At 43.6% G+C, this 27,712-nt stretch overlaps 4 protein-coding genes across 5 annotated transcripts; 1 reads left to right on the top strand and 3 right to left on the bottom strand.

Annotated features, from left to right (window-relative positions):
- Positions 1 to 12,902: 12,902 nt before the first annotated feature.
- Positions 12,903 to 14,311, bottom strand: LOC108159516 (putative gustatory receptor 47b). The gene is given in 4 exon segments (XM_017292875.2): positions 12,903 to 13,105; positions 13,175 to 13,221; positions 13,224 to 13,329; positions 13,388 to 14,311. Coding segments are annotated over 4 exon segments (1,248 nt in total). The 3' UTR covers positions 12,903 to 12,934.
- Positions 14,312 to 16,138: 1,827 nt separating this feature from the next.
- LOC117193215 (probable N-acetyltransferase san) lies at positions 16,139 to 17,014 on the bottom strand. Its single transcript, XM_033397967.1, has 3 exons — positions 16,896 to 17,014; positions 16,457 to 16,780; positions 16,139 to 16,387 (listed from the first exon to the last, which is right to left on the bottom strand). Exons 1-3 carry the CDS (start codon positions 16,901 to 16,903, stop codon positions 16,165 to 16,167), a joined length of 555 nt encoding a protein of 184 aa, XP_033253858.1. The 5' UTR covers positions 16,904 to 17,014; the 3' UTR covers positions 16,139 to 16,164.
- A 395-nt stretch (positions 17,015 to 17,409) lies between these two features.
- Positions 17,410 to 23,466, bottom strand: LOC117193214. Of its 2 annotated transcripts, none has more exons than XR_004474536.1 (2): positions 17,511 to 23,429; positions 17,410 to 17,450 (listed from the first exon to the last, which is right to left on the bottom strand). XR_004474536.1 is itself a non-coding variant. In XM_033397966.1 (2 exons), exon 2 carries the CDS (start codon positions 22,874 to 22,876, stop codon positions 18,677 to 18,679), a length of 4,200 nt encoding a protein of 1,399 aa, XP_033253857.1. In that variant the 5' UTR covers positions 22,877 to 23,371; positions 23,432 to 23,466; the 3' UTR covers positions 17,410 to 18,676. The 2 variants fall into 2 exon arrangements, 1 of the variants encoding a protein (XP_033253857.1); XM_033397966.1 differs by adding an exon at positions 23,432 to 23,466 and having other exon boundaries at positions 17,410 to 23,371.
- Positions 23,467 to 26,022: 2,556 nt separating this feature from the next.
- On the top strand, positions 26,023 to 26,459 carry LOC117192793 (mediator of RNA polymerase II transcription subunit 29-like). The gene has a single exon (XM_033397550.1). It carries the CDS (start codon positions 26,049 to 26,051, stop codon positions 26,442 to 26,444), a length of 396 nt encoding a protein of 131 aa, XP_033253441.1. The 5' UTR covers positions 26,023 to 26,048; the 3' UTR covers positions 26,445 to 26,459.
- The last annotated feature ends 1,253 nt before the right edge of the window (positions 26,460 to 27,712 follow it).

The following is a 27,712-nucleotide window of genomic DNA, read 5'->3' on the forward strand; positions in this document are numbered from 1 at the left end:
CCATTCCATCGATCCAAGCAAGTCCCGTAGAATTTCTGTGCCCGCCGCTCTCCCCTCTCTTCTCTTCTCCCCCCGCCCCACGGCTCCCTCATCGCCTCTGACATCAGTTCGTGTTGTTGCTTTTGTTGCGACTCTTTTTCCTTTTCCAAGCTGTTTTTGTTGCCAGCGCCGTAGTCGTCGTCGTTGGCGTCGGCCCCCACTCAGCCCCAGTGCTGACTGCTGCCGACCGAACCTACGACCAGTTAACCCCCTCTCGACAGCCAGCCACTGCACGCCCGCCCGTCCGCGCCCCCTTGTTTCCTTGTGCGAGGCGGACTGAGCTGAGCCCCAAACTAACACGTAGATGGCGCCTGTGTGTGTGTGTGTGTGTGTGTGGTGTATATGTGCCAGTTGCGTGTGTGTGTTTGTATCTCTTTCGCTTGTGCGGGTTTTTGTTGCTTTTATTATATTTTTTCGCTTTTCTCTCTCTATGCCCGTGCCTTCCTTCAGCCTTCAGCCAGCCCAGCCCCCACTACTCCCCAAGTAGCAGCAGCAACAACATTTTGTGGAGAGATGTGCCGCAGGGTGGGGAAGGTGGGACGTTGGGCGTTTTGCCCGTCGTTGTTCGGCGGCGGCTATGGCATGGCTATGCATGGAAGTATGTATTTTTTTTTTTTTTTTTTTTTTTTTTTTTTTTTATGTCCATTTAATTGCTCGTATTTACAACTTATTTTATACTTAAAGCAAACTATATTAAAGGTTAGACTATGCAAGCCCAACATGTGTGGTACGGCCGTGAAGCAATGCTTCACACATGTGTAGGCTTCGTTTAGACTAACTGTACTCTTGTCTGGTGCTCAACAGCGCGCAGTTCCCTCATAATGGTCGCCGCGAAGCAGCTCGTCGCCTCCCAGTTTTCCGGGGACAGGAGCATGCACGGCACCAAGCTCTGCTTGACTACGGCTCCACCCAGCGCTTCTTCTAGCCGCTGGCGCTGCGCTGCGAACCTGCCACACGAAAATATCGCATGCTCGGCATCCTCCTCCACGTAGTGCCCGCACCAAGAGCATTCTGCGGAGTCCGCGTGCCCGAAGCGATGAAGGTAGCTTCGGAAGCAGCCGTGACCACTGAGGAGCTGAGTCAGGTAAAAGTTGACCTGCCCGTGCTTCCTGCTTACCCACGCGTCGATGGACGGGATAAGCTGGTGGGTCCAACGCCCCTTAGTGGTCGTGTCCCAGCGCTGTTGCCACCTTCTGAGACTCTCCTGTTTGCACGCCATGCGTACCTGCCTTTTCGCCGCCGCGTCCATTCCTCTGCCATGTGTTTCCTGGTAGTATGTGCACCGTTCATCCGCCAGGAATTCCAGGGGTGCTATGCCCGCGATCACGTGTGCTGCCTCGTCCGAGACCGTTCGGAAGGCACTGGTGATCCGAATCGAAGAGAGGCGGTGCGTGGCTGCCAGACCCCGTGCGTAGATCGCTGCTCGAAGGGCCTTTGCCCAGATTGGCGCCGCATATAGCATCACCGATCTCGTGACACTCGTTAGCAGTTGTCGCCGCCATTGCTTTGGTCCTCGGGTGTTCAGCATTAGCCTCGAGAGCGCACCGTTGGTGGTCGCCTTCGTGCCCATGTAGGCCAAGTGCTCCCGAAAGCAGAGACGTGTGTCCACCAGGACACCAAGGTATTTGATAGCGCGCTTAGACGAAACCAGGGTACCTGCCACTGAGATGTTGGCCGTCTCGACTTTCTTCCGGCTGGATACCAGCACTGCCTCTGTTTTGTGGGGTGCGAGTTCGAGCCCGAACTGGCGTTTGCTATCCCTAATGGCCGCCTTGAGGGCCCTTCTGCAGTCCCTAAACGTGGATTGCCATTGCGGAAAGGCAGTGCTTCCGCGCGAGCGCTGGTAGCGGCGTCGAGCTTGGTTGCATTCCCGGCGTAGCGCGGCAATGTCCTCGTTCCACCAGAACACAGGTTGGTGGTGGCGACCGTAGTGCTTCCTCTGCGCAATGGTGGCAGTGCATGCTGCCTCCAGATGCTCCATGACATGGTTGGCCATGCATTCAGCATTTCCATTCGCCGTGAGGTTGGACATAAGCTCCATGAACAGGGCCGTATTGAGCGTTTCGGCGCGATAGCATCTCCATCTGGGCGCAGCTGTCTCTACGCTAGACGTCTGTTGGCCTGTGTCCCATATAATTGCCCTGTGGTCGCTCCCTGTGTAGATGTTGCTGATGCTCCAGCCCGATGAATTAAAAAGTGAGCTGCTGACAAATGTAAGGTCGATGACCGATCCTGTTCCTGCTCTGGAGAAGGTATGCTGGTTTCCCTCGTTGAGGAGCGCGATGTCCAGGGGCGCAATGATCTCCAACAGAGCTCTACCTCTCGCATTCGTCGCCACGCTTCCCCACTCCTCAGCCCACGCGTTGAAGTCCCCTCCAATGGCTACTGGGTGACGTCCTCTAGCATCAGCCGCTAGGTTGTCTAGAGTACCTGCGAACTCGGAGAGCGTCAGGCTTGGGGCAAGGTAGACGCTGTATATCCACACACCTCCGACCTTGGCGCGCACAAACCCAGCAGCAGCGCTTGAGAGGGAAAGCTGCAATGGCGTGGCCCCGCATAGCCATATCGCGGCCTTTTTGGTGGCATCCAAGATGAACCCAGGGACTCCCTAGTTTGATATGGCTCGCTGAGGATGGCGAGGTCAATTGCCAATTCTCTTATGGATTGTCTCAGCAGGTCTTGAGCCGCAGCGCAGTGGCTGAGGTTTGTGTGTGTGTACTTCTGTCTCTCCGCTGCTGTTTTGGTTGTGTTTGTGGAGCAGGGGCGGAAGTGGGTGAGGGGGTGGACGGTGCAGAGAGCGGCCTACCTACCGCCGCTGGAAAACATGGTGTTGTTGTTGTTGTTGTTGCTGCCTTTTGTAAATCGATAAATGATGTCCGGAGTGCGGCATAGTCGAGCGCTTTGCGTGTCCCTCCCTTTACACATGTACATACGTGTGTAAGTACATACATAGTGTACGATTTCAACTAAAGTACAAAATCGTATGATTAGACCTAGACAAATAGCTAGCCATAAAAAAGGTTAAGATTTCCCAGCCACCTAAAGAAATAAACGATAATATGCTCTAAATATAAATATGTGACATGCACTACTGACCTAAATAAATATACAACGGACAGCTGCATGCATTTGTGTACATACACTGTTAAGATATTTACGGCACTATCATAAAACACATTCTGGATGACCTGCATGTGGTCAAATCTCACACCATCTGCATGATAACCATTGTGACCGTCATAAATATGACCCTTGGAATATTCCACTGTTGGATTTGTAGTAATTGCTTAGTCCTAAATAGATATAACACATTTCCCTAGCAATATTATACTCAGAACTAATTACACATACCTAAGATCCTAAGTAAACAATCATACTCATAGAAATTGTATGTAAACCTTGCATTTTACCAAATAAAATCAGTACGAAAGAAAACTCTGACGTATTCACATCTCCGAAGCCCAATTTGTTCAAGTACCGATTGCGGCGACCATTTGTTACTGGTACATGAACCGGTAGCATACAAATTTACATTTTCAGCATACGATTGTCATATTGACAATCACCAGAATCAAGTGAATCTACATCAACAGATTCATTTGATTTGTTCATTTGGTGACCCCCGACTTTTTGGACACTTAACCGTTCATCTGGATTGTTGTTCCCGATTTGGAACTTGGATTTAGTTGGAAAATCCTACATAATTGGTCAACTTGGCGACCAATTTACATACATACAACAACACTCACAGTTGTGATTTAAAACCTTCGGTGAAGGAAAACGTAATTGGAGTTATTTGGATCTAACTCAACCATCACAGTCAACTTGGCGACTAAGGTTGAATTGGAAATAAGAATTCCAGTGTCATAAATATTTATTGAGATACTTTGACCATCTTCGTGGTTGTGAGTAGAGGCACAACCAGTCATAGTGACAAACAAAATACCTCCATCGGGTCAAAGTATTAAAATAAATAAAATAAAATGGCTTCATCAAGCATTAATGTTATGCTAGACAGGCAGCTTGCCACAGGCGAAGAGATTCAGAGCCTGGTACGAAATTATAAAAAGGATTCTGCTGAAAGGAAGCAGAAATCAGAATATTTTAAATCCCGCATTGAGAACCTATCAAAGCTCTGGGACGCATTTTCAAGGGAGGAATGTAACATCAAAAAAATAACTCAAAACTCAAAAATTGAGCACAGTTATTTCTCTAACGAATATTTCAAATAAACAAAAGAGTTGGTCGTCAGATATAAAGACGAATTTACAAAGCAGTTAGCTGCACTAGAAATGGATATAGATACAGGATCCATTACATCTATGGAGAGTGAGCCTGAACAAAAGGTGCTGCTTGTAAGTCTAGAGCGCATCTTAAACAGAATGACGAATGAGACGCGAAAGGATAATAATCAAATATTGGGATGAGATTAGAGCGATCCACGTTCAAATTTATAAAAAATCCTGTCATGAAATTGTTGCCATTTTAAGTAGTCACCATCAAATTTAGGGATAGCAACCTTAGGCAGGGTGACTACTTAAAATGGCAACAATTTCATGACATTTTTAAACAAATGATTCATGAAGCATCGGTACCCGTCATTCAGAAGATGTGGTATTTAAAAACCAATGTTACGGGAGAAGCGGAAAATTTAATACGCCACCTTTCGCTAACAGAAAATAATTACACAACGGCATGGAACATGCTTCAAGAGCGTTTCAGCAACAAAAGAGTGCTTAGTAACGCATTAATTCAAAAATTATTGGATCAACCAAGCACTTCCAATGATGCAAAGTCCATTAAGGCTTTGCACGATAATGTAAAGGAAACATTATCAGCACTCAATAACATAAATATAGAGACAGCTGGATGGGATCCGATTCTTCTATGTGTTTTGACAAAAAAGTTAGATCGTCAGACTCACACTTTGTATGAACAATCCATACAAAGTACAAAGAAATTACAGCCTTTGAGCGAATTAATGAAGTTTCTCGAACAAAGGTTCCTTACCTTGGAAGCCATTGGATGGGAAAAAACAAAGAAACCCATCACATGTGCCTCAGCAGGAACTGAAAGTCTATTTTTGCTATTTTTGTGAAAAGCCAAATCACGCTATTTACAAATGCACGCAGTTTTTAAAAAAAAACTGTCGCAGAGAGGTTAAATTGGGTTCAAAAGAACCAACTTTGCGTCAAATGTTTCAAACGCGATCACACTGCAAAGAATTGCCAATGAAGAGATTGTGTTAAGTGCAATAAATTACACAACACTCTCCTACATTTGGAAATCAAGTCTGAAGCCAAAACTTCAGCATCAGCAAATAGTAGTCAAAACACTTATGTATTACTAGCTACTGCTCTTGTTACAATAAAAGGCAACAATGGACAAATTGGTGAATTTAGAGCCCTACTTGATTCAGGCTCTCAAGTCAATGTGATTTCTGAAAGAGCATTGAAAATATTAGATCTGAAAGTCACAAAATCAGAACTACAAATAAATGGAATTGGCGGACGAACACAAACGTCAAAAGCAAGAGTCAATGTTATGCTTACTTCACAAGATAACAAGTTTAATACAAGACTAGAAGCAATAGTATTGACACACATAGTGGCAGATCAACCAGCACAGTCAATTGATACATACGTCTCGTTGGAAGCTTCCGAAAAATATCACTTTGGCGGATCCCAACTTTGACAAGACTGGAAGAATAGACATACTGTTGGGAGCAGAACATTACTTCGAAATCATGCAAGACAAGCATGTATCAATTGGAAAAGGATTGCCCAGGCTACAGGAAACGAAACTAGGCTGGATAGTGGCTGGCAAGTTAAGACAGGAGTCAAAGAGCCAAAGCACGTGTGCAGTTTTGACTGAGGAGGACAAGGTGGATCAGCAAATCTCCAAGTTTTGGGAATTGGATTCATTCCCGAGCAACACACCATGCTTATCCCCTCTATAGAAGCGATGTGAGCAATATTTTGTTCAAAATATTCAAATGGCATGTGACAAGAAATTCATTGTCAGACTCCCATTTTTGGAAGATGCTTCTTCCCTAGGGGAGAGCCGTGATTTGGCTACACGTCGACTTTTTTGTCTGGAAAAACGACTGTCACGAGATCCGGAAACCAAGGCAAGCTATGTGCAATTCATGAAAGAATATGAGGCACTTGGGCATATGAAGGAAATGCACACTAAGGAAATAGCACGATCACGTTATTTTATTCCACATCACTGTGTGATGAAACCTGACAGCTCTACAACAAAATTGAGAGTTGTCTTTGATGCTTCTGCTGTTACGTCGTCCGGCAAAGCACTCAACGATTTGATGCATAAAGGTCCGACTGTGCAAAGGTCGATATTTTCAATATTGCTTCGATTCCGGATGCACAAATATGTATTTACGGCAGACATCGAAAAAATGTATCGTCAGATCTGGGTCAATCCTGAGGACCACTACTATCAAACAATTGTATGGCGAAATGATCCATCAGAAGATCTGAGATATTACAGACTCAAAACTGTAACATACGGAACTAAGGCAGCTCCATATTTAGCCACAAAATGCCTACAATATCTTGCTCAAAAGGGCAAGAGAGAACACCCGGCTGGAGCTGATGCACTAGAAAAGGATTTCTATGTGGATGATTGCTTAACAGGAGCAGATTCCATACCAGAGGCCCTCCAGAAACAGAAGGAACTTAACCAACTCCTACAAAATTCTGGATTTAAGCTGAGAAAATGGTGCACAAACAACGTGCACATACTACAGAACATTCCGAAGGAAGACATGATTCCAAATGTACAACTGGAGGATACCACTTATGAAGACTGCAGCGTGAAGACGCTGGGGATAACGTGGATGCCTAAATCCGACCATTTCTGTGGAAAAACGGAGATTGCCACTAAGGAAACAATATGCAGAAGAGATGTCGTATCCGAAATTTTTAGGATCTTCGATCCGCTTGGATTGTTTTCACCCGTTGTTATGAAAACAAAAATCTTTATGCAGCATATCACACAGGAAGATTTTGACTACAAAGAAGCGCTTCCAGTTCATCTCCAGGAGGAATGGAAAAGGTACAGGGAGGAGTTAAAATTATTAAACTCCATACAAGTACCACGTCATATATTCCAAGGACAAATTCCGATATCATCGGAGATACATACCTTTGTTGACGCATCGGAGAAAGCCTTTGGAGCTGCAGTATATATCCGAGCAATACATAAGGATAAGCGGGCAACGATTCAATTGCTATGTGCCAAATCACATTTAGCGCCCATCAATGCATTAACATTACCCCGTTTGGAACTAAAAGCGGCGGTGTTAGGTGCTCAATTGACAGCAAAAGTAAAGGAAGAGTTATCAATGGAAGATGCATCAACCTTCTTTTGGTCTGACTCAAGGATCGTATTGTCATGGATTAACTGCTCGTCATCCATCCGAGACAAATTCGTAGCTACAAGAATAGCTACGATTCAAGAATTGACGATACAAAGACAGTGGAGGCATGTCTCATCCGAAAATAATGCAGCAGATGTACTCTCCAGAGGAATGACGGCGACGAAGTTCACTATTTTTACACGGCCCAACATCTACATGGCCACCACCATTTGTGGCTACAAAAGAGGATTTGATCAGTGCAAATCCCCAAAAGATTGGTCAGTCATCAATTATGACTATCACTCAGGAGGATGACCTAATCTACAAAATAAAGCACAACAACTCATACAACAAGCTATTGAGAATAGTAGCTTACATGATGCGTTTTCGAGGAAAGAAAACGCACACAAGCAAGACTGTCCAATTCAATGAGATGAAAGAAGCTCAGAAAATTGTCATTCGTTACATACAACAGAATGACTTCAAAGAAGACATACGTCACTTAACAAAACATAAGGAAACACAAAAGGGAAGTTCGATTAACTCTCTAACACCATTCATGGATCAGGAGGGAATCTTACGAGTAGGTGGTCGACTGGAAGCGGCAAACATTTCATTTGACGCCAAACACCCAATGCTCCTGCCCTACAACGATCCAATTGTGAAGTTGATCCTTGGTAAGATATACAAGGAAAACATGCATTGCGGCCCCCAGGCATTGCTGACAGCATCACGACAACAGTACTGGATACTCAAAGGAAAAAACATGGCCAGAAGTATTGTGCAGAACTGCGTGAAATGCACTAGAGCCAAGCCTAAACTACTAGAACAAATCATGGGAAATCTGCCACCTCTTCGAGTCACCCAAGCACGGCCATTCCTCAATTCTGGTGTTGACTACTGTGGACCATTCAAAATCCACTATAAAATTCGAGGAAAGAAGCCTAATACAGCGTACATAGCTATTTTTTGTTGTTTCGCGACTAAAGCAGTACATCTGGAGCTTGTCAGTGATCTCACCACAGAAGCATTTTTAGCGGCACTTCGGCGGTTCATCTCTCGTCGAGGAAAATGTCAAGTGCTCCATTGCGACAATGCTACGAATTTCGTAGGAGCCAGGAACAAACTTCAAGAGTTAGAAGAAGCCATATTCTCGGAAAAGGCAAAAGAACACATTGTACGAGAGTGCAACAACAAAGGGGTACAGTTTAAATTTATACCTCCTCGCGCACCACACTTCGGCGGCTTATGGGAAGCTGCAGTAAAATCTGCCAAACATCTCCTCTTAAAAAATGTGACGACGGCAAATCTAACTTATGAGGAGTTAGAAACGGTTATAGTCGAAATAGAGGCCATACTAAACTCTCGACCATTAACACCGATATCTGACAACCCAAACGACGTAACAGCACTAACGCCAGGGCATTTCCTGATAGGAGAGCCGTTAACCGCACAAGCTGACAGTGAGCCATCCCAGCAGCCAAAGACGCTAGGAAATCGATGGCAAGCAGTTTCAAAGTTGAAGCACTCATTCTGGACACAATGGTCCAATGAATATCTTCAGCAGTTGCAACAGCGTCAAAAGTGAAGGAAGTCTTCGGCTAACATTAAGGAAGGAACATTAGTAATACTAAAGGAAGACAATACACCAGTATTACAATGGCCACTAGGAAGAATCATTCGATTGTTTCATGGCAAGGACAATTTTGTAAGAGTGGTGGAAGTAAAAACGGCAAAGGGGATTTTCAAACGAGAGATCCAACATGTAGCTCCACTATTCAACGAAGAGGAACCCACACATAAACATCCGATAGATGATCCATCAGAAAACGAAGAATCATCCGAGGACAGACAGCCTAGGAAAAGGACACAGCCGAATAAATTGTCGTTAACCATGACAATGCTTGTAATGTTGTTGCTGGTACCGATAGCGATGGCACAGTCAATCAACATAACCCAGTTTGGATCAAAACCGGGTATATACTTTGAAAGAGTAGGAACCAGACAACTTGCGACAACTGACTGGACCATCATTGTCTACTACAATTTAAAGCCCTATTGGAAAGACATGAACACATTCACCATGGGGACTACAAAAATTGGACATCTGTGCACACAACTTCAACTAGTAGACGCATGCACCAGTATGTATCAGCACTTCAAACATATAGAAGAGGACCTGCAAGCTGAAAATACACTAATAGCAAGAACACGGAGGCAAAGGGCACCGCTGGACATCATTGGAAACATCGCAAGCAGTCTATTTGGCGTATTAGATTCAACATATGCCCGAGAAATGTCGGAAAGTATAGCAAAGGTTAAGGATAACGAAGATCACCTATTAACCTTGCTTAAAAATCAAACATCATTGATTGACTCTACAATCAATGTGATAAAACGGGATGAAATCTCAAATTCCAAACGATTAAGTCGAATTGAGGATTTTATCACCGAGTCAAAGGGAAGGGCTGATCATTTTAGCGCCTTTCAATGGTACACTACGTTGTCTACTCAGTTGACTCTATTATCTGCAAATCTTCAACGAATGCAAGCAGAGATCATCAATGTCTTGACAGATATCCGACACAATACAATTAGCCCTATGCTAATATCCCCCCGACAACTTAAGGAACAACTGGAGCAGATACGGGATCATTTAAGGCCAGGACAAGCACTTCCAGTAACTCCCGACAATATGCTCATGGTGTACCAGATGATGAAAGCAGAAGGCACTATAATAGAGGATCATGCAATTATCAAGGTTACATTTCCATTAGTCTCAGTAAACGAACTGGAAACATACAAATTGACAGCGATTCCGGTGCCAAATAAAAATGGGATAAGCATGTTTGAAATAAAAACACCATATATGGCAATCAATAGTCACCGAGACGAATTCGTTGAACTATCAGAGACTGAATTCAAAAACTGTCATCAAAGAGCAAACAATGACTTTGTTTGCTATAATAAACAAACAATGTTCTCAGCCGAAACAAGTTGTGAATTACAAATGTTTCACAATAAAACGGACTCATCATGTCACCTAGTCAACACAAAAAAATCATTTTTATGGTTGAGCATGCATAAAAGAAATCGATGGATTTTTGCAACAAAGTCATCATTAAAGCTATCAGCGGTATGTGCAGATGGCATTTCGGATATTAAGCTACAACACTCAGGAATATTGATCGCCGAACCTGGATGCATCATTCGGAATTCGCTAATGACTGTCACAAGTCAGAGCACATTGGAAACTACTCTGCAGTTATCATACGCTCGTTTCGGAGATAGTGACCTCAACGAAACATCAACTGAACGGTCTACAAATAAAGTTTCAAGGAACGATGAAAAGCTGAACTACGAGGAGCTGGATCAAATGGAAACGAATCTGCTACCACCTAAAAATTTCAAGTTACCCCACAATCTTGAAACCATTGATCATTATCATATTGCCATATACATTGCACTGCTCTTTATCATGATCATTGTAATGATTCATCTGGTTAAAAGGTGGTACACAACAAGACTCCCTTCTCAGCAGAGACATACACTTAGCTCATCAGCTAGTGAAGAAAACGCACCAAGGCATCCGTTCACAATCAATATTGATGATGGTTGAGCATACTATGTTCAACGGCCGGGAGGATGTACGATTTCAACTAAAGTACAAAATCGTATGATTAGACCTAGACAAATAGCTAGCCATAAAAAAGGTTAAGATTTCCCAGCCACCTAAAGAAATAAACGATAATATGCTCTAAATATAAATATGTGACATGCACTACTGACCTAAATAAATATACAACGGACAGCTGCATGCATTTGTGTACATACACTGTTAAGATATTTACGGCACTATCATAAAACACATTCTGGATGACCTGCATGTGGTCAAATCTCACACCATCTGCATGATAACCATTGTGACCGTCATAAATATGACCCTTGGAATATTCCACTGTTGGATTTGTAGTAATTGCTTAGTCCTAAATAGATATAACACATTTCCCTTGCAATATTATACTCAGAACTAATTAAACATACCTAAGATCCTAAGTAAACAATCATACTCATAGAAATTGTATATAAACCTTGCATTTTACCAAATAAAATCAGTACGAAAGAAAACTCTGACGTATTCACATCTCCGAAGCCCAATTTGTTCAAGTACCGATTGCGGCGACCATTTGTTACTGGTACATGAACCGGTAGCATACAAATTTACATTTTCAGCATACGATTGTCATATTGACAATCACCAGAATCAAGTGAATCTACATCAACAGATTCATTTGATTTGTTCACATAGTATGTATGTATATGCTATGTATATGTATGTGTGATTTTGTATATATTCTGGTTGCATTACATATCATATATGTAAATTGTACATACATACATATGTACATATATGTACAACATCGTGCCTTAGTGTGAGTGTTGGTCGGTGCAAAGCGGCCCAAAGCATGTGTCCCACGGCTGGTCAGCGGCGCTCTGGAGTTTGATGCAATCAGCCCACATATGCATTAGGGGACAAACCCATACATACTCGCTTGCACATGACCTGACCGCCATTCCTCTTTAGTCATGCCTTAGACCCCTGTTGACAAAATTTGCCTTAGATATATCTACATAGAAATATCTATCTATCTCGAAATTTATCATCAGGCAAAAGAAATCTTCCATCTTTCCATCTTCCAGCTCAAAATCAGATCCTAACAAAGATCCCGTTTATTGGGAGTACTGCCTGGCGGTCTCCGCACGCCGAAAGGATATCCCGCAGGCGTACACTTTTGATTGATTGATTAAAATATTAATTTCTAATTTCCATGTTCTCTCTCTGTTATGTGAGACTTTTTATAGTGATATTTATGAATGAAATCCTGATTCCATATCTTATAACTATAGTATGTGCTTAATTTTATGCTTTACTTACTTACTTATTGCTACAGCAACAAGTACAATATCATGATGGAGATACAGTTCCACACCTATGAGAAGATTACATTGAAAAAGGATCAGGAACGACCGGGATTCTATCATTTGAATTTCCAGAATGTGCCCTGAAACATCTTTATAATGGAAAACCTGCTGAATGAATGGATTCCTCGGCAAAGCCCATGGATCCACTGTCAGGGGAAGGCGTGAGATCTACCTGCCGAGCTACAATAGGCGCAACAGCTGCCACAGCATCCACGCCATGTCATACGCCCGGGAGTTTCTTATTGATTTCGCGCAAGCCGCCGTCTTTTAAGCTATTTCAGCAAGGCCGAGATGGCGGAGGATGCGAGTGTTCTGAAGGAAGCTTTCAAGATTTTCTACACTTATTCCAATCAAAAACCACTTCGAAACCAAATATCCGAGAAGCGCTTGCGCAACAGTTTTTTTGAAATAAAAGAATAGATTTAGATTCATTTAGTTACAATACATCGTATACGCATTAATTCTGGGCAAAAAAATCTTGTGTCCTGTGATAAGCACGTGGAACTATCCAAAGAAATGTTTTTGTATGCATTAATGAACATTAAAGGCGAACGCGATGAGCAAATCCAAATGAGTGCGGGGACCCATTGGCCCCACAATGTCCACGTCCCTACCCAATACCCTCTGCCGCTCCTTGATCTGCTGCTGCTGGAATAGCAGTTGCACCAGGATAATCACATAGTTGGCCATGCCGCTGTACACCTGCAATGGCGAGACGTAGCTACTGGGAGGAACTCTTGGCAGAATATAGGGTTAGGGGCTCCAGCTCACCAGGAAAATAGTGGACACACTGAGCGGTATGCTTCTCCCGATGAGGGCCTGTTGTGCATGCGCCAATGCTGGAAGTCCTCCACCTGACTGCGGGCCAGTGGCTGCTGGGGAAAGTGCTGCGAGTAGAGGCCAAGGAGGCGGAGGCAGTTTCGCTTCTGCGGAGCAGGCACAAACAAGGATGATCTCCCTTAGTTATCGCATCAGAGCACTCACCTCCCGCTGAAGCAGATAGCCATAGGTGCTGGTGATGATTAGCTTGTAGGAGTGAAGTGTGACGTGGAGCAGCATGAATGTGTACTCTAGGTCCCAGGCCTCGGACCCCAGAACCTTCTGGCAGATCACGTACACGAAGCAGGTCATCAGGCTGAACTCGTAGAAGAACCCGGCGGTAGCCGCGAACCCAAACACGGCATTCAACTCTGCCAGCAAATGGGAGCAGCGCTTGGTGAACTCGAACAGCTTGGCAATCTTCCGATGGACCGTCGTTTGTGGACGATCTCTACCAGTACTCCCTTCGTACTCTTGATGGAGCAGCTTCTGGATGAGGCGCAGGCGCTGCCGCACGAAATCCATGATTGCAATGTGAACAAATCCCACCAGCAGGGTGGACGAGAGGCCGCAGGTGCACCGAGCCATGTCGAGGATGAGCGACAGAGAGAAGGAGAAGAAGCAGATAGTCACAATCACAGTCCCGTACCAGTACTTGGAGCGTGTACGCTGGTAGTTCCAGCGCACGGAGGGAAACTCCTCGAAAATGTCCAGGTCGAAGCCCTGCATGTTGGCCAGCAGCTTGACGTGGCGGCGCCGCTGGACGTCCAGCGTGAGGAAGTTTTCCACGTAGGTAATCGAGCAGCTGAGGCACTCCCACATAATGATCACCTTGACCACGGGAGTGAGGCCAATCATGGCGGCGGCCATTCGCTCATCCTCCAGCTTAATCAGCACGCTGCCCAGGTAGCCGCAGACGGCGAAACACCGGACGCAGAACGCATACAACACGCTCACAGGGGAAGAAGCTGCTCCGCCGTCACTCTGGGTGCGCACCCGGAAGGTCACCAGTCCCCAGTAGAAGAGCAGGCTGTAGAGGTTTCCGTAGCAGTAGATGAAGCCATCGCTCGATGACTTGCGGGGCTTCATGTGGCCGCCGCTGAATGATCCTGGGCAGAGGCGCGCAGAGGTTCTTATCCTCGCGTACGGAGGTAATTCAGAGCGATAGCATCGGACTAATTGAATACATCGTTTGTCAAGGGTGTTGCGCTTGTATAAAATGATACCAAAAGTCTATACACTTGGGTACATACGTATGTAGGTATCACACATAATTTTTATACCCGATACTCAAAATGAGTATTGGGGTATATTAGATTTGTGGTGAAAGTGGATGTGTGTAACGTCCAGAAGGAATCGTTTCCGACCCCATAAAGTATATATATTCTTGATCAGCATCAATAGCCGAGTCGATTGAGCCATGTCTGTCTGTCCGTCTGCCCGTCCGTCCGTCTGTCCGTCTGTCCGTCCCTATTAGCGCCTAGTGCTCAAAGACTATAAGAGCTAGAGCAACGATGTTTTGGATGCAGACTTCTGTGATATGTCACTGCTACAAAAATATTTCAAAACTTCGCCCCGCCCACTTCCGCCCCCACAAAGGAACAAAAAAACTGTGGCATCCACAATTTTAAAGATATGAGAAAACCAAAAACGTAGAATTGTAGAGAATGACCATATCTTTAAGACTGCGGAATCTGTATTGGATCGTATTATTCTTATAGCCAGCATCAAGAAAACAATTTCATTTTTTCTCGCCCTGTCTCTCTCTAACACACACGTAGCATAGGCGGCTTTGCTTAGAGTAAAACATTAGCGCCTAGATCTCAGAGACTATAAAAGCTAGAGGAACCAAATTCGGTATCCACACTCCTAATATATCGGACCGAGACGAGTTTGTTTCAAAATTTCGCCACACCCCCTTCCGCCCCTGCAAATAACGAAAATCTGGGGATATTCAAAAATCTCAGAGACTATTAAGGCTAGAGTAACCAAATTTAGTATCCGCACTTCTGTTAGATTTTACTATAAAATGTGTATCTCAAAATTTCGCCCCACCCCCTTCCGCCCACACAAAGGATGAAAATCTGTTGCATCCACAATATTGCACATTCGAGAAAACTAAAAACGCAGAATCATAGATAATGACCATATCTATCAGATTGCTGAATCTGGATCAGATCAGATCATTTTTATAGCCAATAGGAACAAATCAATTTGCAGTGGCTACGCAGCACCCGACGTCTCGCTCAGACTGATTTTCTGTCTCTCTCGCACGCACTCTTTGTCGTGTCGTTCAATATTAGCGGCGTCTGCCGGAGGAGAGCCATACTGACTAAGATCGGGTATATATGTAGAGTTGCGGTGTCCGCAGCAACTCACAACGTTCCCCCTCGTTTTCTCTCAAAACGACTCAAGATTGGTCCAAATGAAACGCGAATAAAAATAAAGCCCTAAATTATCAACTACAACATGGCTTTTTTTCTCCATGAGGTGGCTAAAAAAAATATTTATTGAGATCTATGCAAGTATTCAAGCAGACTGCTACAATGCTGTAAAAACAGTCTGCTATGAAACTTAAAGTTTGCTGCTATGAAACTATTAATGCCGAGTAATTTCCGTCGTTGGCCTACACCATAGGAATTCCCTACGAAAATTCATTTATCTCAGCTCAATCTTTTATGGGACGTTTAATATCAAGTCTATATAAACTTGTGTGTGCCGACGCTTTCGTTGTTGGGAACCTTACGGATGGTAACCTACCGTTACATTTCATCCGATGTACAGAGTATAGGATTTGTTCTTTTTGCTTGTGCCCAAATGACAATAGCAGAGGCGTACATAGGATTATATTTTGAATTATTATTGATTAACCATTTATTACACATATGTAGATATGACAGCACAACAGTACAACACCGGAGCGATTTTTATTTCTTTGAAATTCATACAAAAGTGTATTGGCGTACTTTACTTCTTGGATTCGGGTTGTTGGCGCTGTTAGTGTTGATGTTGTTGGCATTCGGTGGGTTGCGGCGCAGTGCCTTCTGCAGGACATGGGCATCCGCGGGCTCGATGCGTTTGTAGTACTGCTCCTTGGTGTCGACGATTTCGAACCCAAATTTCTTGTAAAACTCAATGGCGCCATCGTTGTTGATCTGCACATGCCTGAAATGCGATCGATAGCCAATGAAAACCATACAATCATATGTAATGTAATATTTGTGGTTCCCTTACAGAAAAATGCTGTCAAAGTTGCCGTCCTTCTCCGCGTAGTTCAGTATGTGCTCGAACATGACGGTGCCGATACCCAAGCGCCGGTAGGGCGACAGGCAGCCAAGTGTCATGATATAGAGGCGACGCTGGTTCTCCGTTGTATCGATGCGGCAGCAGACGGTCCCGACCACAATGTCGTTGTAGTAAGCCAATTTGGCCAGATCGCCAGCTTCCAAAACATCCACATAGAATTTGTCATTGTAGGAGACCGGGAACACAACTGTATTGAGCTTTTTCAGTTGTTTTATGTTATGCGGCGTAACGTCGCCCAAGTCGATGCTATTTCTACAAAATAAAAAACCAAGAAAATCAGACCCAAAGCGACGCACACTTTTAGTTTAGGATTTTTGGAGGGAGCTGTGGGTAGTGGTCTCTACAGAGGACAGGACAGCTCACTTACCGAGTCATAGTTATTCAGTAGCTCCTTACGATTTAATAATGCGCCTAGCGCCAATTAATTATGATAGAAAAATGTGTTTTAGCAGGACAGCTGTTCGGAATCGTTCTGCTAGCGTAAGCTATCGGATTTGACATCGATAGCTTTTGCGCACTTGTGAGCAAGTAATTGTATCGAAATCCCCTAACGCGTTTGTAAATAGAAAATTCTCAAACATTTAAATAATTCTCGTAAGAATCTTAAAAGCAGAATGGGAGAGAGAATACGCCGAGTTTGCTAGTATCAAGCACCGAGGTTACTGCTCGCTTTTCCCCTCATCATCATCCAAACCGTGGTTCCTAAATAAAACTAAGCTTAAAGCCATTGACGCTAAAAGAATCAACAGACTGCTTAGTGGTAACGCATGCGATAGGCACACTCTCGCCAAAATGCATGTAGTTCCTAGTAACATATGTGATACATGCGATAGTATCTGTTGAGTCCAGGAACGTGAGAATTGCGGATAAAACACAATCGCTTATCTTCATAGGTACTTAGGCGTTGGTTGCGTTTTATTTCCTATTTGCAAAAGGAGGTTAATACATTTTATTCTTATATGTAGGTAATATATCTACGCACGCTTCGTCCTTTCTCCCCGCTCTTTCTTCGACTGCTCAAACTAATGTGACCTTCTTGTCTTTTCATAGTGTGGCCATTTTTCTTCTCTCTTTTTTCTTTATGTAGGGTATCTGTGCCCTTGCTTAAAACTAAGTATATATAAGCTAATTTTTCTCGACAACATCCCCACCACCATGAATCAAGCACGCTCGTGATTCACAATATGTCTAGCTTTGCCTTTACAGGTTGGGCGGTGTAGAACTACAGCCGTCGTCTTTACAGTGGCTGAGCGAACCTGTCCGTCGCGTCCAGGCGTGACTGCTAGAATAACTCCCTTTTTCCATTGAGATCGATGAAGGTTCTTATCACAGATAAGAACAATGTCCATTTCAGCGAGTGGTGGCACTGGGTGATGCCACTTTGTCCGTCTGCATAGGTCTGGTAGGTACTCATTGAGCCACTTGTTCCATAGTGAGTGTGAGATCTGCTGAGCGATGCCCCATTCCTTTCGAGTTGGCTGGTACTTCTCCTCTTGTGGATGTGGTGTCTGGCTAGAATTGGGAGAACCTAAAAGAAAGTGATTAGGGGTTATCGGATCGTCTGTGGTGTTATCCAGAGCAATGTGTGTAAGCGGTCTGGAATTTACTATGTTTTCAGCGTTACACATTAGGCTATACAGTATGTCTTCTTTCAAGTTTTTGTCATGCAGCGCGTGTCCTATGGCCCTATTCACACTGCGTACCAATCTTTCCCAGCACCCACCTGCATGGGGGTTTAGCGGGCAATTAAACAGCCATTCGATCTGCTTGGTTGACAACTCGTTCGCTATTCTAATGTGATCGAGGTCCTGTAATTCTCTTTTCAATTCACGCTCAGCTCCCACCAAATTGGTACCATTGTCAGATCGGATTCTTACTGGTCTTCCGCGCCGCGCCATGAAGTTATGCAATACTCGAAGACACGTATTGTTGTCAGGTCCCTGGCAATTTCCAAATGAATTGCTCTTATTGTAAGGCATGTAAATATGCATATCCAGCGTTTCTCGGTACTCCTTCCTCTTACAATCAGAAACGGTCCCATATAGTCGATTCCAACATATGAGAATGGGCGTACGTACGGAGAGAGTCTGTCCTTAGGAAGTTGTCCCATTAATGGCATTTTTGGTGAAGCTCTCTGGATTTTACAAGTCATACAATTTCTAGCTGCACGGCGAACCTCCTGTCGGCAGTGTGGTATGAGTACTTTCTGCGTATTTCTGCTATAATTGTGTTTTCATTCTGGTGTTTCCATAGCTCGTGATAATGTCGCACGATCAATTTTGTAACGTGATGCCCTTGGGGCATTAATATTGGACGCCTGTTTTCTTCTCCAACCGAATATGCGTTATTAATACGCCCATTCATTCGGATCACTCCTCTTCCGTCTATGATCGGAGACAACTTCCACAGCTTGCTGTTCTTTTCGATGCACTGTCCAGTCAATAGCGCCACCCGCTCTTCATGAAATGCAACATCCTGTACATTGCGGATCACTATGAGTACAGCTTCTTCAATTTCAGCTACATCAAGGTAGACCTTTCGTTTGATCTTACGATCACACATCCTGTAGACCCAAGCGACAACTCGCATCAGCCTTGTAAATGAAGAGAACCTTTCCAGCAACTCCCTGAATACGATATTGACAGATCCATCTGAAGACATCTCATTGATTGATAACGTAAACTTGCTTCTTAGTTCCAGTTCCGTGTCACCAACGTCTGAAGTTCCTAGGTTCCATTGACTTGCGTCCTCTTGAAGGAATTGAGGGCCTCTCAACCAGGAGGTTTCTCGAGTTCCAGATCTGAGTTTGGTGCCAAAGTCTGCCGGGTTATCCTTAGTAGGCACCCAATGCCAATCTTCCAACCTTGTGGCTTCAAGTATCTCGTCAATTCTGTGTCCTACATATGGCTTATATTTTCTGTGATCTGATTTAATCCATGCTAAGACAGTCTTGGAATCGGACCACATGTGGACACATTTGGGGTTGACGTCGTGACCCTCAAGAATACATTTCCTGAGACGAGTTCCTAGCACTGCCGCCTGTAGCTCGAGCCTGGCTATGTTCGATAGTTTCATTGGGGCACACTTGGTCTTTCCCATTATAAATGCGGACTTCCATCCAGATTTCGTACGCATGCGCCAGTATCCAACTGCTGCATAAGCTGACTCACTCGCATCGCAAAATATGTGTAGTTCAATTGGTTCCCCAAAGAACTCTTCAGCGTAACATCGGGGTATCCTTATCTTGCATGCTTGGCTTAGGCTGCGCAACCAACATTTCCATTGCTTTATATCGTCGCCCTCAATTGCCTGGTCCCACTCTGTTCGCTTTTGCCATATTGACTGCAGAAGCAGTTTAGCGATCAGGGAATATTCGGCTAGAATTCCAAATGGGTCAAACACAGACAATACTTCTCGCTTAGACGGTATTCTTGATTCTGAAAAGATTGATGCGTCAATTTTGTTAAACGAAAGTGAGAACCCAAATTCGTCGCTGCGTGTACACCAGTACATTCCCAGGACCTTTTGATAATGCAAAGATTCATCCCTATCAAGAGTTATGGGTTCAGCTACTTGTTCGTTACCAAAAACCTTGTTGAAGAATTTCGAATTGGACACAAACTTTCTAAGTTCGAATCCTCCCTTTTTGTGAATGTCAACTATCTCCTTCACGACTCTCACAGCCGATTCTTCGGATGAAAAACAATGCACCAAATCGTCCACATAATGGTTTTTAATAATGGCATCCACCGCATCTGGATACGATTCCTTAAATTCAAGTGCGTTTCTATTTTTCACATATTGAGCAGAGGCCGGTGAACATTTGGCTCCAAAGGTCATGACCTGCATTTCATACTCCTTCATCTCGTCGCCTGGATTCTTCCTCCATAGTATGCGTTGGGCACATCGATCCTCCTTTCGTATTATGACTTGGTGGAACATTTCTGCTATGTCAGCACAGACTCCAATCGGTTTCTGTCTGAACCTCATAAGAATGTCCGTTAGGGATTGATACCCGTCGGGGCCAGTCATGTGCATGGAGTTTAACGACACTCCTTCGACTTCTGCAGCCGCGTCGAAAACAATTCTCAACTTGCAGGGCTTGTTAGGATTTAAGACCCCAAAATGAGGCAGGAACCATTCTTTTTTCTTGTCCACTTCCAGTTCATTGCTTGTGATACGCCGAATGTATGACTTTTCTTCGTATGCTTCCATCAGGTCGCAGTATTTTCTGTAGTACTCTGGATCATGTATAAATTTTCTTTCCAAAGACAATTGTCTCTTTATTGCCATTTTCTTGCTGTCAGGCAAGACGACGTCATCCACTTTCCATAGTAATCCCGTTTCAAAACGGTCACCAATACGTTTTGTAGTGGTTGATAGCAATCGGTTCGATCTCTCAGTTTCTCGACCTTCTACGTGGTTCTTCACAATCCGCACATCCATTTCCGAATTCGTGATGTAGTCTCGCACCAACTGTTCAATGTGCTCGTCATTGTGTTTAACCAGATGTACGGCCTTTACATTACTCATGGGTCCTGATCCTCCGCGACATTTTCCATACGCAACCCATCCCAGATTGGTTAATGCAATGGCTGGCCCAACGTATCCCATAGATCTCATTTGCTTTGGAGCTATCAAATGTAGGTTATCTAGTCCGATTAGTATTTCAGGTCTAGCATTTCTATAGCCTTTCACAGGAATACTCTTTATGTGTGGGTATTGCGAACTTAGCTCAGACATGTTTACGGATTGCTTCCGCAGCCGTAAATCCTTAATAGTCCTTACTCCGTTTAGTTCATAGACCTTGCCTCCACGTTCATCAGATATTCCAATATTAAATCGGCTGACCAATTCCGTTGATGTCTTTTCTCCAAACCATTGCAATGTCAGACTTTCTTTGGGCCCATGTAATCCTAACTCGTCTGCCAGGCTTTCATTTATAAGGGTTACTGCAGAACCTTCATCCAAAAAGGCGTGGCACCTCACTATTTTATTTTTAGCATGAAGATTAACAGGCAATATCTTAAACAAAATCATTGAGCTAGCCTCATGCGTTGCTGTTCCTGTGAACTTTACTTCCTCGCCTGGTTGATTAACTGATTCTGCATGGAGAAAACGGTGAATGCGTTTGGCACATCCATCAAGTCCACATTGGTGATGTCGTCTACATTTTTGACTACGATGGCCGTACTTTAGGCAATTGAAGCATAATTTTCTTTCCCTTACATGCTGCCATTTTTTTTCAAGTTCTAACTGGGCAAATGAGTTACAGTTTTCCAAGTCGTGTTTCCCATTGCAGGCGGAGCACGCCTTCATGGTTACAAGTCCGATGTCGTTTGCATGGAATAGTCTCGACTTCTCCTTCTTTGGCTTGAACGTCGCCTGATCGTCAACCAATCCTGCGTCTTGCACTTCTTCGGCCAATCCCTGAAGCCATAGACATAAATGACTGATCGATTTTTCATCTCCTTGTTGCTTGGAATGGCGTGCCCACTCCAGTCTCTGTTGCACTGGCAACTTTAAGATTAACTCCTCCATTAATGTTGGGTTTTTTAACTGTTGATGTGCGTTAGCTGCTTCTAAGAATGAAGCCAAGTTTTGTACCTTCATTTTGAACTCTACTAATTGTTCCAATCTCCCTTCGCGAATGCTCGGAAATTCTCTAACGCGACTAATCTGGCTTTTTACGAGTTTCTCCGGTCTACCAAAATTTTGTTTAAGGGTCTCTAAAATATTTGAAACGTTAGAACTGTGAATAAGCAAACATTCAACGGTCTCCCTAGCCTTGCCTTTTATTGCCTTTTGGAGGCGTAACAAATTTTGCCTGTCACTGTATCCGTACTCTGCAGTGGTCATAGTGAAAGCTTCGTTGAACATTGGCCACTCTTCGGGAGCACCATTAAACTCCGGTAGATCGTACAATTTTCTTTGCGTTTCCTGAGAAGGAACCGGTTGCCTTGGTGATGAGACTGCGTCTGATATCACTGAGGGCTCAGCCGTGGTTGATTGTGGTCCTGGCTCGCCAGTTGTCCTTCCACTAATACCAAGGGATCGCAGAAGTATATTAGTTTTTTCCATTTGAATTTGATTCACCCGCAGAACTTCCATTTGGAACTGCTGCATTTGCATTGCATTGGCCCGCTGACCTTCTTGCATTTGGCGCCACATCTCCATCATAACGTTAACAACGCCATGTGATTGGGCTTCTTTTGATGTGCCGGGCCCGGCCCCCTCCATATTTGAGGCTTCACCGTGCGCGGTTTCTCTTTCCACTTTTCCCATCTCAACGTTGTCCTCATCCATTTCATCCGTTGCCCTTAATTTGCTCATTGCTCTGGTAATCATCACCCGCAGACTAACCTCTTCCCAAATCAACAATCAAATTGGCACTTACCAAGCAAACCACAATCCAGAAATTTTCACTCGATTTCATCAGCCAACTGCGCACTCAAGCCTCTAGTTGCTGGCCCGCAAGAACTTCGTTGGTTAGAGCGAGATGGCAGTATGTGCACGATCTCGCATACATACATATAAATGTGCGCTTTTTTCAGCTGCCTGACTTGCGCACCCACGTTGGCATTCGTGTTCTGCAATGTTTATTATCCACCCACGAGCGAGATGACCGTCTCCTTGTGGGTTCCGTCGCTTCTCCAATGTCCAGTATACTTCAGTGCTTGCACCACGAGTCTCTGCCCGTCTTCGTACAAACTCCAAACACTCTAGCGTCATTGGCTTCCAAGAAGCGAAATAAAAGATGTTGAGTCCAGGAACGTGAGAATTGCGGATAAAACACAATCGCTTATCTTCATAGGTACTTAGGCGTTGGTTGCGTTTTATTTCCTATTTGCAAAAGGAGGTTAATACATTTTATTCTTATATGTAGGTAATATATCTACGCACGCTTCGTCTTTTCTCCCCGCTCTTTCTACGACTGCTCAAACTAATGTGACCTTCTTGTCTTTTCATAGTGTGGCCATTTTTCTTCTCTCTTTTTTCTTTATGTAGGGTATCTGTGCCCTTGCTTAAAACTAAGTATATATAAGCTAATTTTTCTCGACAACAGTATCGATAACGCCTCGCATTTAATTTTCAATTGTACAAGGTACAACCACTAACCATACAGTATATAGATGTGCCAGTTCATACAACGAAAGCGTCACACACTGGCTAGCGCGTTCAGTACCCCAGAGTGACGTCATCATGAGAGAGAGAGCGCAGAGAGAACATCTTTGCATGTGTTAGTACACACGCAATATGTTTCGACAAAAATATGTGATTGTATGCTTTTTCCGATTTTTTGAACTCTCTCAGGTCTGGTTCTGTTTTGCCTCCAGCATGTTTTAGTGTATGGGTGCACATGCATTCTCACGTACTTTGCGTGTGTGTATTTAGTATTGCTGGCCGCTAGAACTGAAATTTGAGTTTGGTTCTTGTCTTGGGTCTTTTGATGAGCTGACCTACCGCCACAAAATAAATGAAGAATGGGCAGGGGGTGGGGTATGGTACACTAGGGCGCGGGAAATGAAATAAAAGCTGTTATTTGTTTGATTTATACCACAAAATATAATATATTACAATAATATAATTACACATTTATTTCCTTATTTTAAACAGGTTTATTATAAATTATAAAAATTATGCAAACGCCGTCGGTTCTCGACTTTTTTGTTTATTATAACTAAAACAATGATGTATCTAAATACATATACAATATAAGTAAAATTATACATATATGTACTTAAATAAATATGCATAAATCTAAATGGAATTGGTTTTACATATATTTCAAATCAATTGTCAATCGCGCCCTTTCCGACGGGAATCTGCAAAGCAAAAATTTAGATGCCGGTCGCACCTTGAATACTCTCATGGACAATACCCATAAATTTTCGAATTCAATTATAAAGACAGCATTAAGACAACAGTAATTTTGAAAACCCTCATGCAATATACGAATGTAATAAACTTTAATATTTATGTACATATGTATGTACATGAGATATTTTATATATACAGTATATACAAGAATATTTCAAAACTTCGCCCCGCCCACTTCCGCCCCCACAAAGGACGAAAATCTGTGGCATCCACAATATTGCACATTCGAGAAAACTAAAAACGCAGAATCATAGATAACGACCATATCTATCCGATTGCTGAATCTGGATCAGATCATATAATTTTTATAGCCAAAAGGAACAAATCAATTTGCACTGGCCACGCAGCGCGCGACGTCACGCTCAGACTGATTTTCTGTCTCTCTCGCACGCACTCTTTGTCGTGTCGTTTAATATTAGCGGCGTCTGCCGGAGGAGAGCCATACTGACTTAGTATCGGGTATAACTGTAGAGTTGCGGTGTCCGCAGCAACTCACAACGTTCCCCCATCGGTTGTAATGTTTTTGAAAAAATTAATAAATAGCCTTTAAAAACGTGTTCTGGAAACTTTCTTGCTATATTAATAATGAATCAATCTATGCAAAAAAAAATATTTCATATAAATCGGTAAGTTGGTTAAAAAGATATAGCGGTTTGACTTTTGAAAATTGTTGAACCTATTCAGTTGAGCGCCACTGTATGTATTTACGTATACATTGTATGTAGTTACATACATATGTACATATATGAACATTCTTAAGGTATATCCTCTATTTATAAAGTCGAGAACCGACGGCGTTTACATAATTTTTATAATTTATAATCAAACTGTTTAAAATAAGGAAATAAATGTGTTATTATATTATTGTAATATTTTATATTTTGTGGTATAAATCAAACAAATAACAGCTTTTATTTTATTTCCCGCGCCCTAGTGTACCATACCCCCACCCCCTGCCCATTCTTCATTTATTTTGTGGCGGTAGGTCAGCTCATCAAAAGACCCAAAACAAGAACCAAACTCAAATTTCAGTTCTAGCGGCCAGCAATACTAAACACACACACGCAAAGTACGTGAGAATGCATGTGCAGCCATACACTAAAAAATGCTGGTGGCAAAACAGAACCAGACCTGAGAGAGTTCAAAAAATCTGAAAAAGCATATAATCACATATTTTTGTCGAAACATATTGCGTGTGTACTAACACATGCAAAGATGTTCTCTCTGCGCTCTCTCTCTCATGATGACGTCACTCTGGGGTACTGAAGGCGCTAGCCAGTGTGTGACGCTTTCGTTGTATGAACTGGCACATCTATATACAGTATGGTTAGTGGTACAACACAACAAGGCAAAACTTCCCATCTCTAAGAAAATATAATGATATTTACAAATTCTTTAAAAAAGAAAACATCAGCGCGTACCAAACACTAATTGACTTCATCGACGAAATTGATGTAAAGCTATAAACAGTACTCCAACATCTTCTATTCTTTGACTTGGCAATTTCCACCTTCAAAAGGCGGGCGGCCAAATAATCCCACGCTACTCACGGGTAGCTTGGTAACTTAAACCCTAAAAAAAAAAAAAAAAAAAAAATAAATAATTCTCGTAAAAAAAGAACAAGAATTCCGAGCAGTGCATGAACCCCAACATGAACATGATGCCTATGTCGGGACCGCAGATGATGCAAGTGATGCAGTCGTCGCCTCAGCCCATGATGCCGGCTGTCCCTCCCGGCCCCGTGCCCCAACAGCCCTTGCAACAGCAACAACCGGCCGAGAAACTGGACAACATATCGCGGGTTAAAAGTCTACTGGGACCCCTGCGGGAGTCGATGTTCCTAACCATCCGATCGAGTGCATTCACGCTGCAGCAGAACAACCTGGCGGACAATTTGAAACGGGATACAGGAGCCCATGGGCATCTTGTGCCACGATTCGATAAACATCTGGAAGACTTCTATGCCTGCTCGTTTGTTGTTGTTCAACACTGGTATGGCGCGTACCTAAAATTGTTTGCGGAAGGAAAAAATTAACATATTTCAAGACGTTCGCTGATAGTTTTAGTCAAAAAGACATTTTCCGAAGCTTCTGGGGGCGCCTCACACGCCTACGAAGACGGCGTGAAGAAATTCCCAAAGCTTCATCAATTAAGTCGAAAAACCTGGACAAGGATGGCCACGGAGAAGGCGACGGGAGTTAAAATTCGCATGGAAACGCTAAAAAAAAGGGAAGGAGAAGCTAAATCCGCCATGCGGGTAGGGGTAAAGATGGCGGCAAAAACGGCTCCGCAGCTTTTGGCTTCTAAACTGCTGTGCAAGAAACCAAACTTGTCGACGAACGTGTCGACAAACATGTACACGAACACGACAACAAGCATGACATCAAAAATTTCTACGACGAAAGAGAGAGAGAAGACTGACGCGGTTTGTGTGGCTTCCGTGAGTACGAAAAACGGAAGTAACCGCAAAATCATCGTTAACAAGTATTATGAGGGGCATAAAGGCCCATACATTGTTTGTATCGACAAAATGAGTGCGAATAATGCCAGAATTGCTATAAACCAGTTTGATCTATCCGATCTGCTGCTGAAACAGGGCATTAGCGATATCGAGGAGGTTGCTAGAATGGGCTATGGCAGGTGCAAGATTGTGTGCGGGTCGGCGGAGTGTGCAAACGTGCTAGTGGAAAACAGTGTTTTCGCTGCTCAAGGGTACTCAACCCGAATCTTTAGGCACTTCGTCCAAAAAGCAGGGTTAATTTTTGGGATCCCCGGGCACTACTCGGAGGAACAGCTAGCGGAGCTTGTAACCTCGGATATCCCAATTGAGGAGATAGTTCGGATTACGCGAAGGGATAGAGCATCGGGGAACGTGTACCTACTGGCAGGGTGAAACTCTGGTTCAGAGGAGAGCAGTTACCAACCAAAATCAATTTTCTATATTCTAAAGTAGAAGTGAAACCTTTTGTTCAGCTTATTCAATGTTTCAGGTGTTTTAGGTTTGGCCATCTGGCGCAACATTGCAAGAGTGGAGCGAAATGTTTCAAATGCGGACAAGATCACAGCAAAGATATTATCTGCTCAAGGCTGGTCTGTGCTAACTGCAAGGGGGAACATGCTGCCACCCACCCGCAGTGTGAGGCCAGGAAAAAAGCGTACGCCATTTAAAAGTGTATGACACTTGAAAACCTAACTAGAGCTGAGGTCAAGGCTAGATATCCGATCCTTTTTGATAGAACTTCCCCCAACCTAAGGGATCAAGGGGAATTTCCTAGACCCAGTTGGCAATCTAACCGCTCCCCT

Source organism: Drosophila miranda (assembly GCF_003369915.1).
Source record: "Drosophila miranda strain MSH22 chromosome Y unlocalized genomic scaffold, D.miranda_PacBio2.1 Contig_Y2_pilon, whole genome shotgun sequence".
Lineage (NCBI taxonomy): Eukaryota > Metazoa > Arthropoda > Insecta > Diptera > Drosophilidae > Drosophila > Drosophila miranda.

What these genes read in the sequence shown, in the direction of transcription:
- LOC117193215 (XM_033397967.1), bottom strand. An exon ending in AACTTTGACAGCATTTTTCT is followed by an intron (nt 16,388 to 16,456) that starts GTAAGGGAACCA and finishes ATCGCATTTCAG; the next exon opens with GCATGTGCAGATCAACAACG.
- LOC117193214 (XM_033397966.1), bottom strand. Translation starts at nt 22,876, where the DNA reads ATGATTACCAGAGCAATGAGCAAATTAAGGGCAACGGATGAAATGGAT.
- LOC117192793 (XM_033397550.1), top strand. Translation starts at nt 26,049, where the DNA reads ATGAACCCCAACATGAACATGATGCCTATGTCGGGACCGCAGATGATG.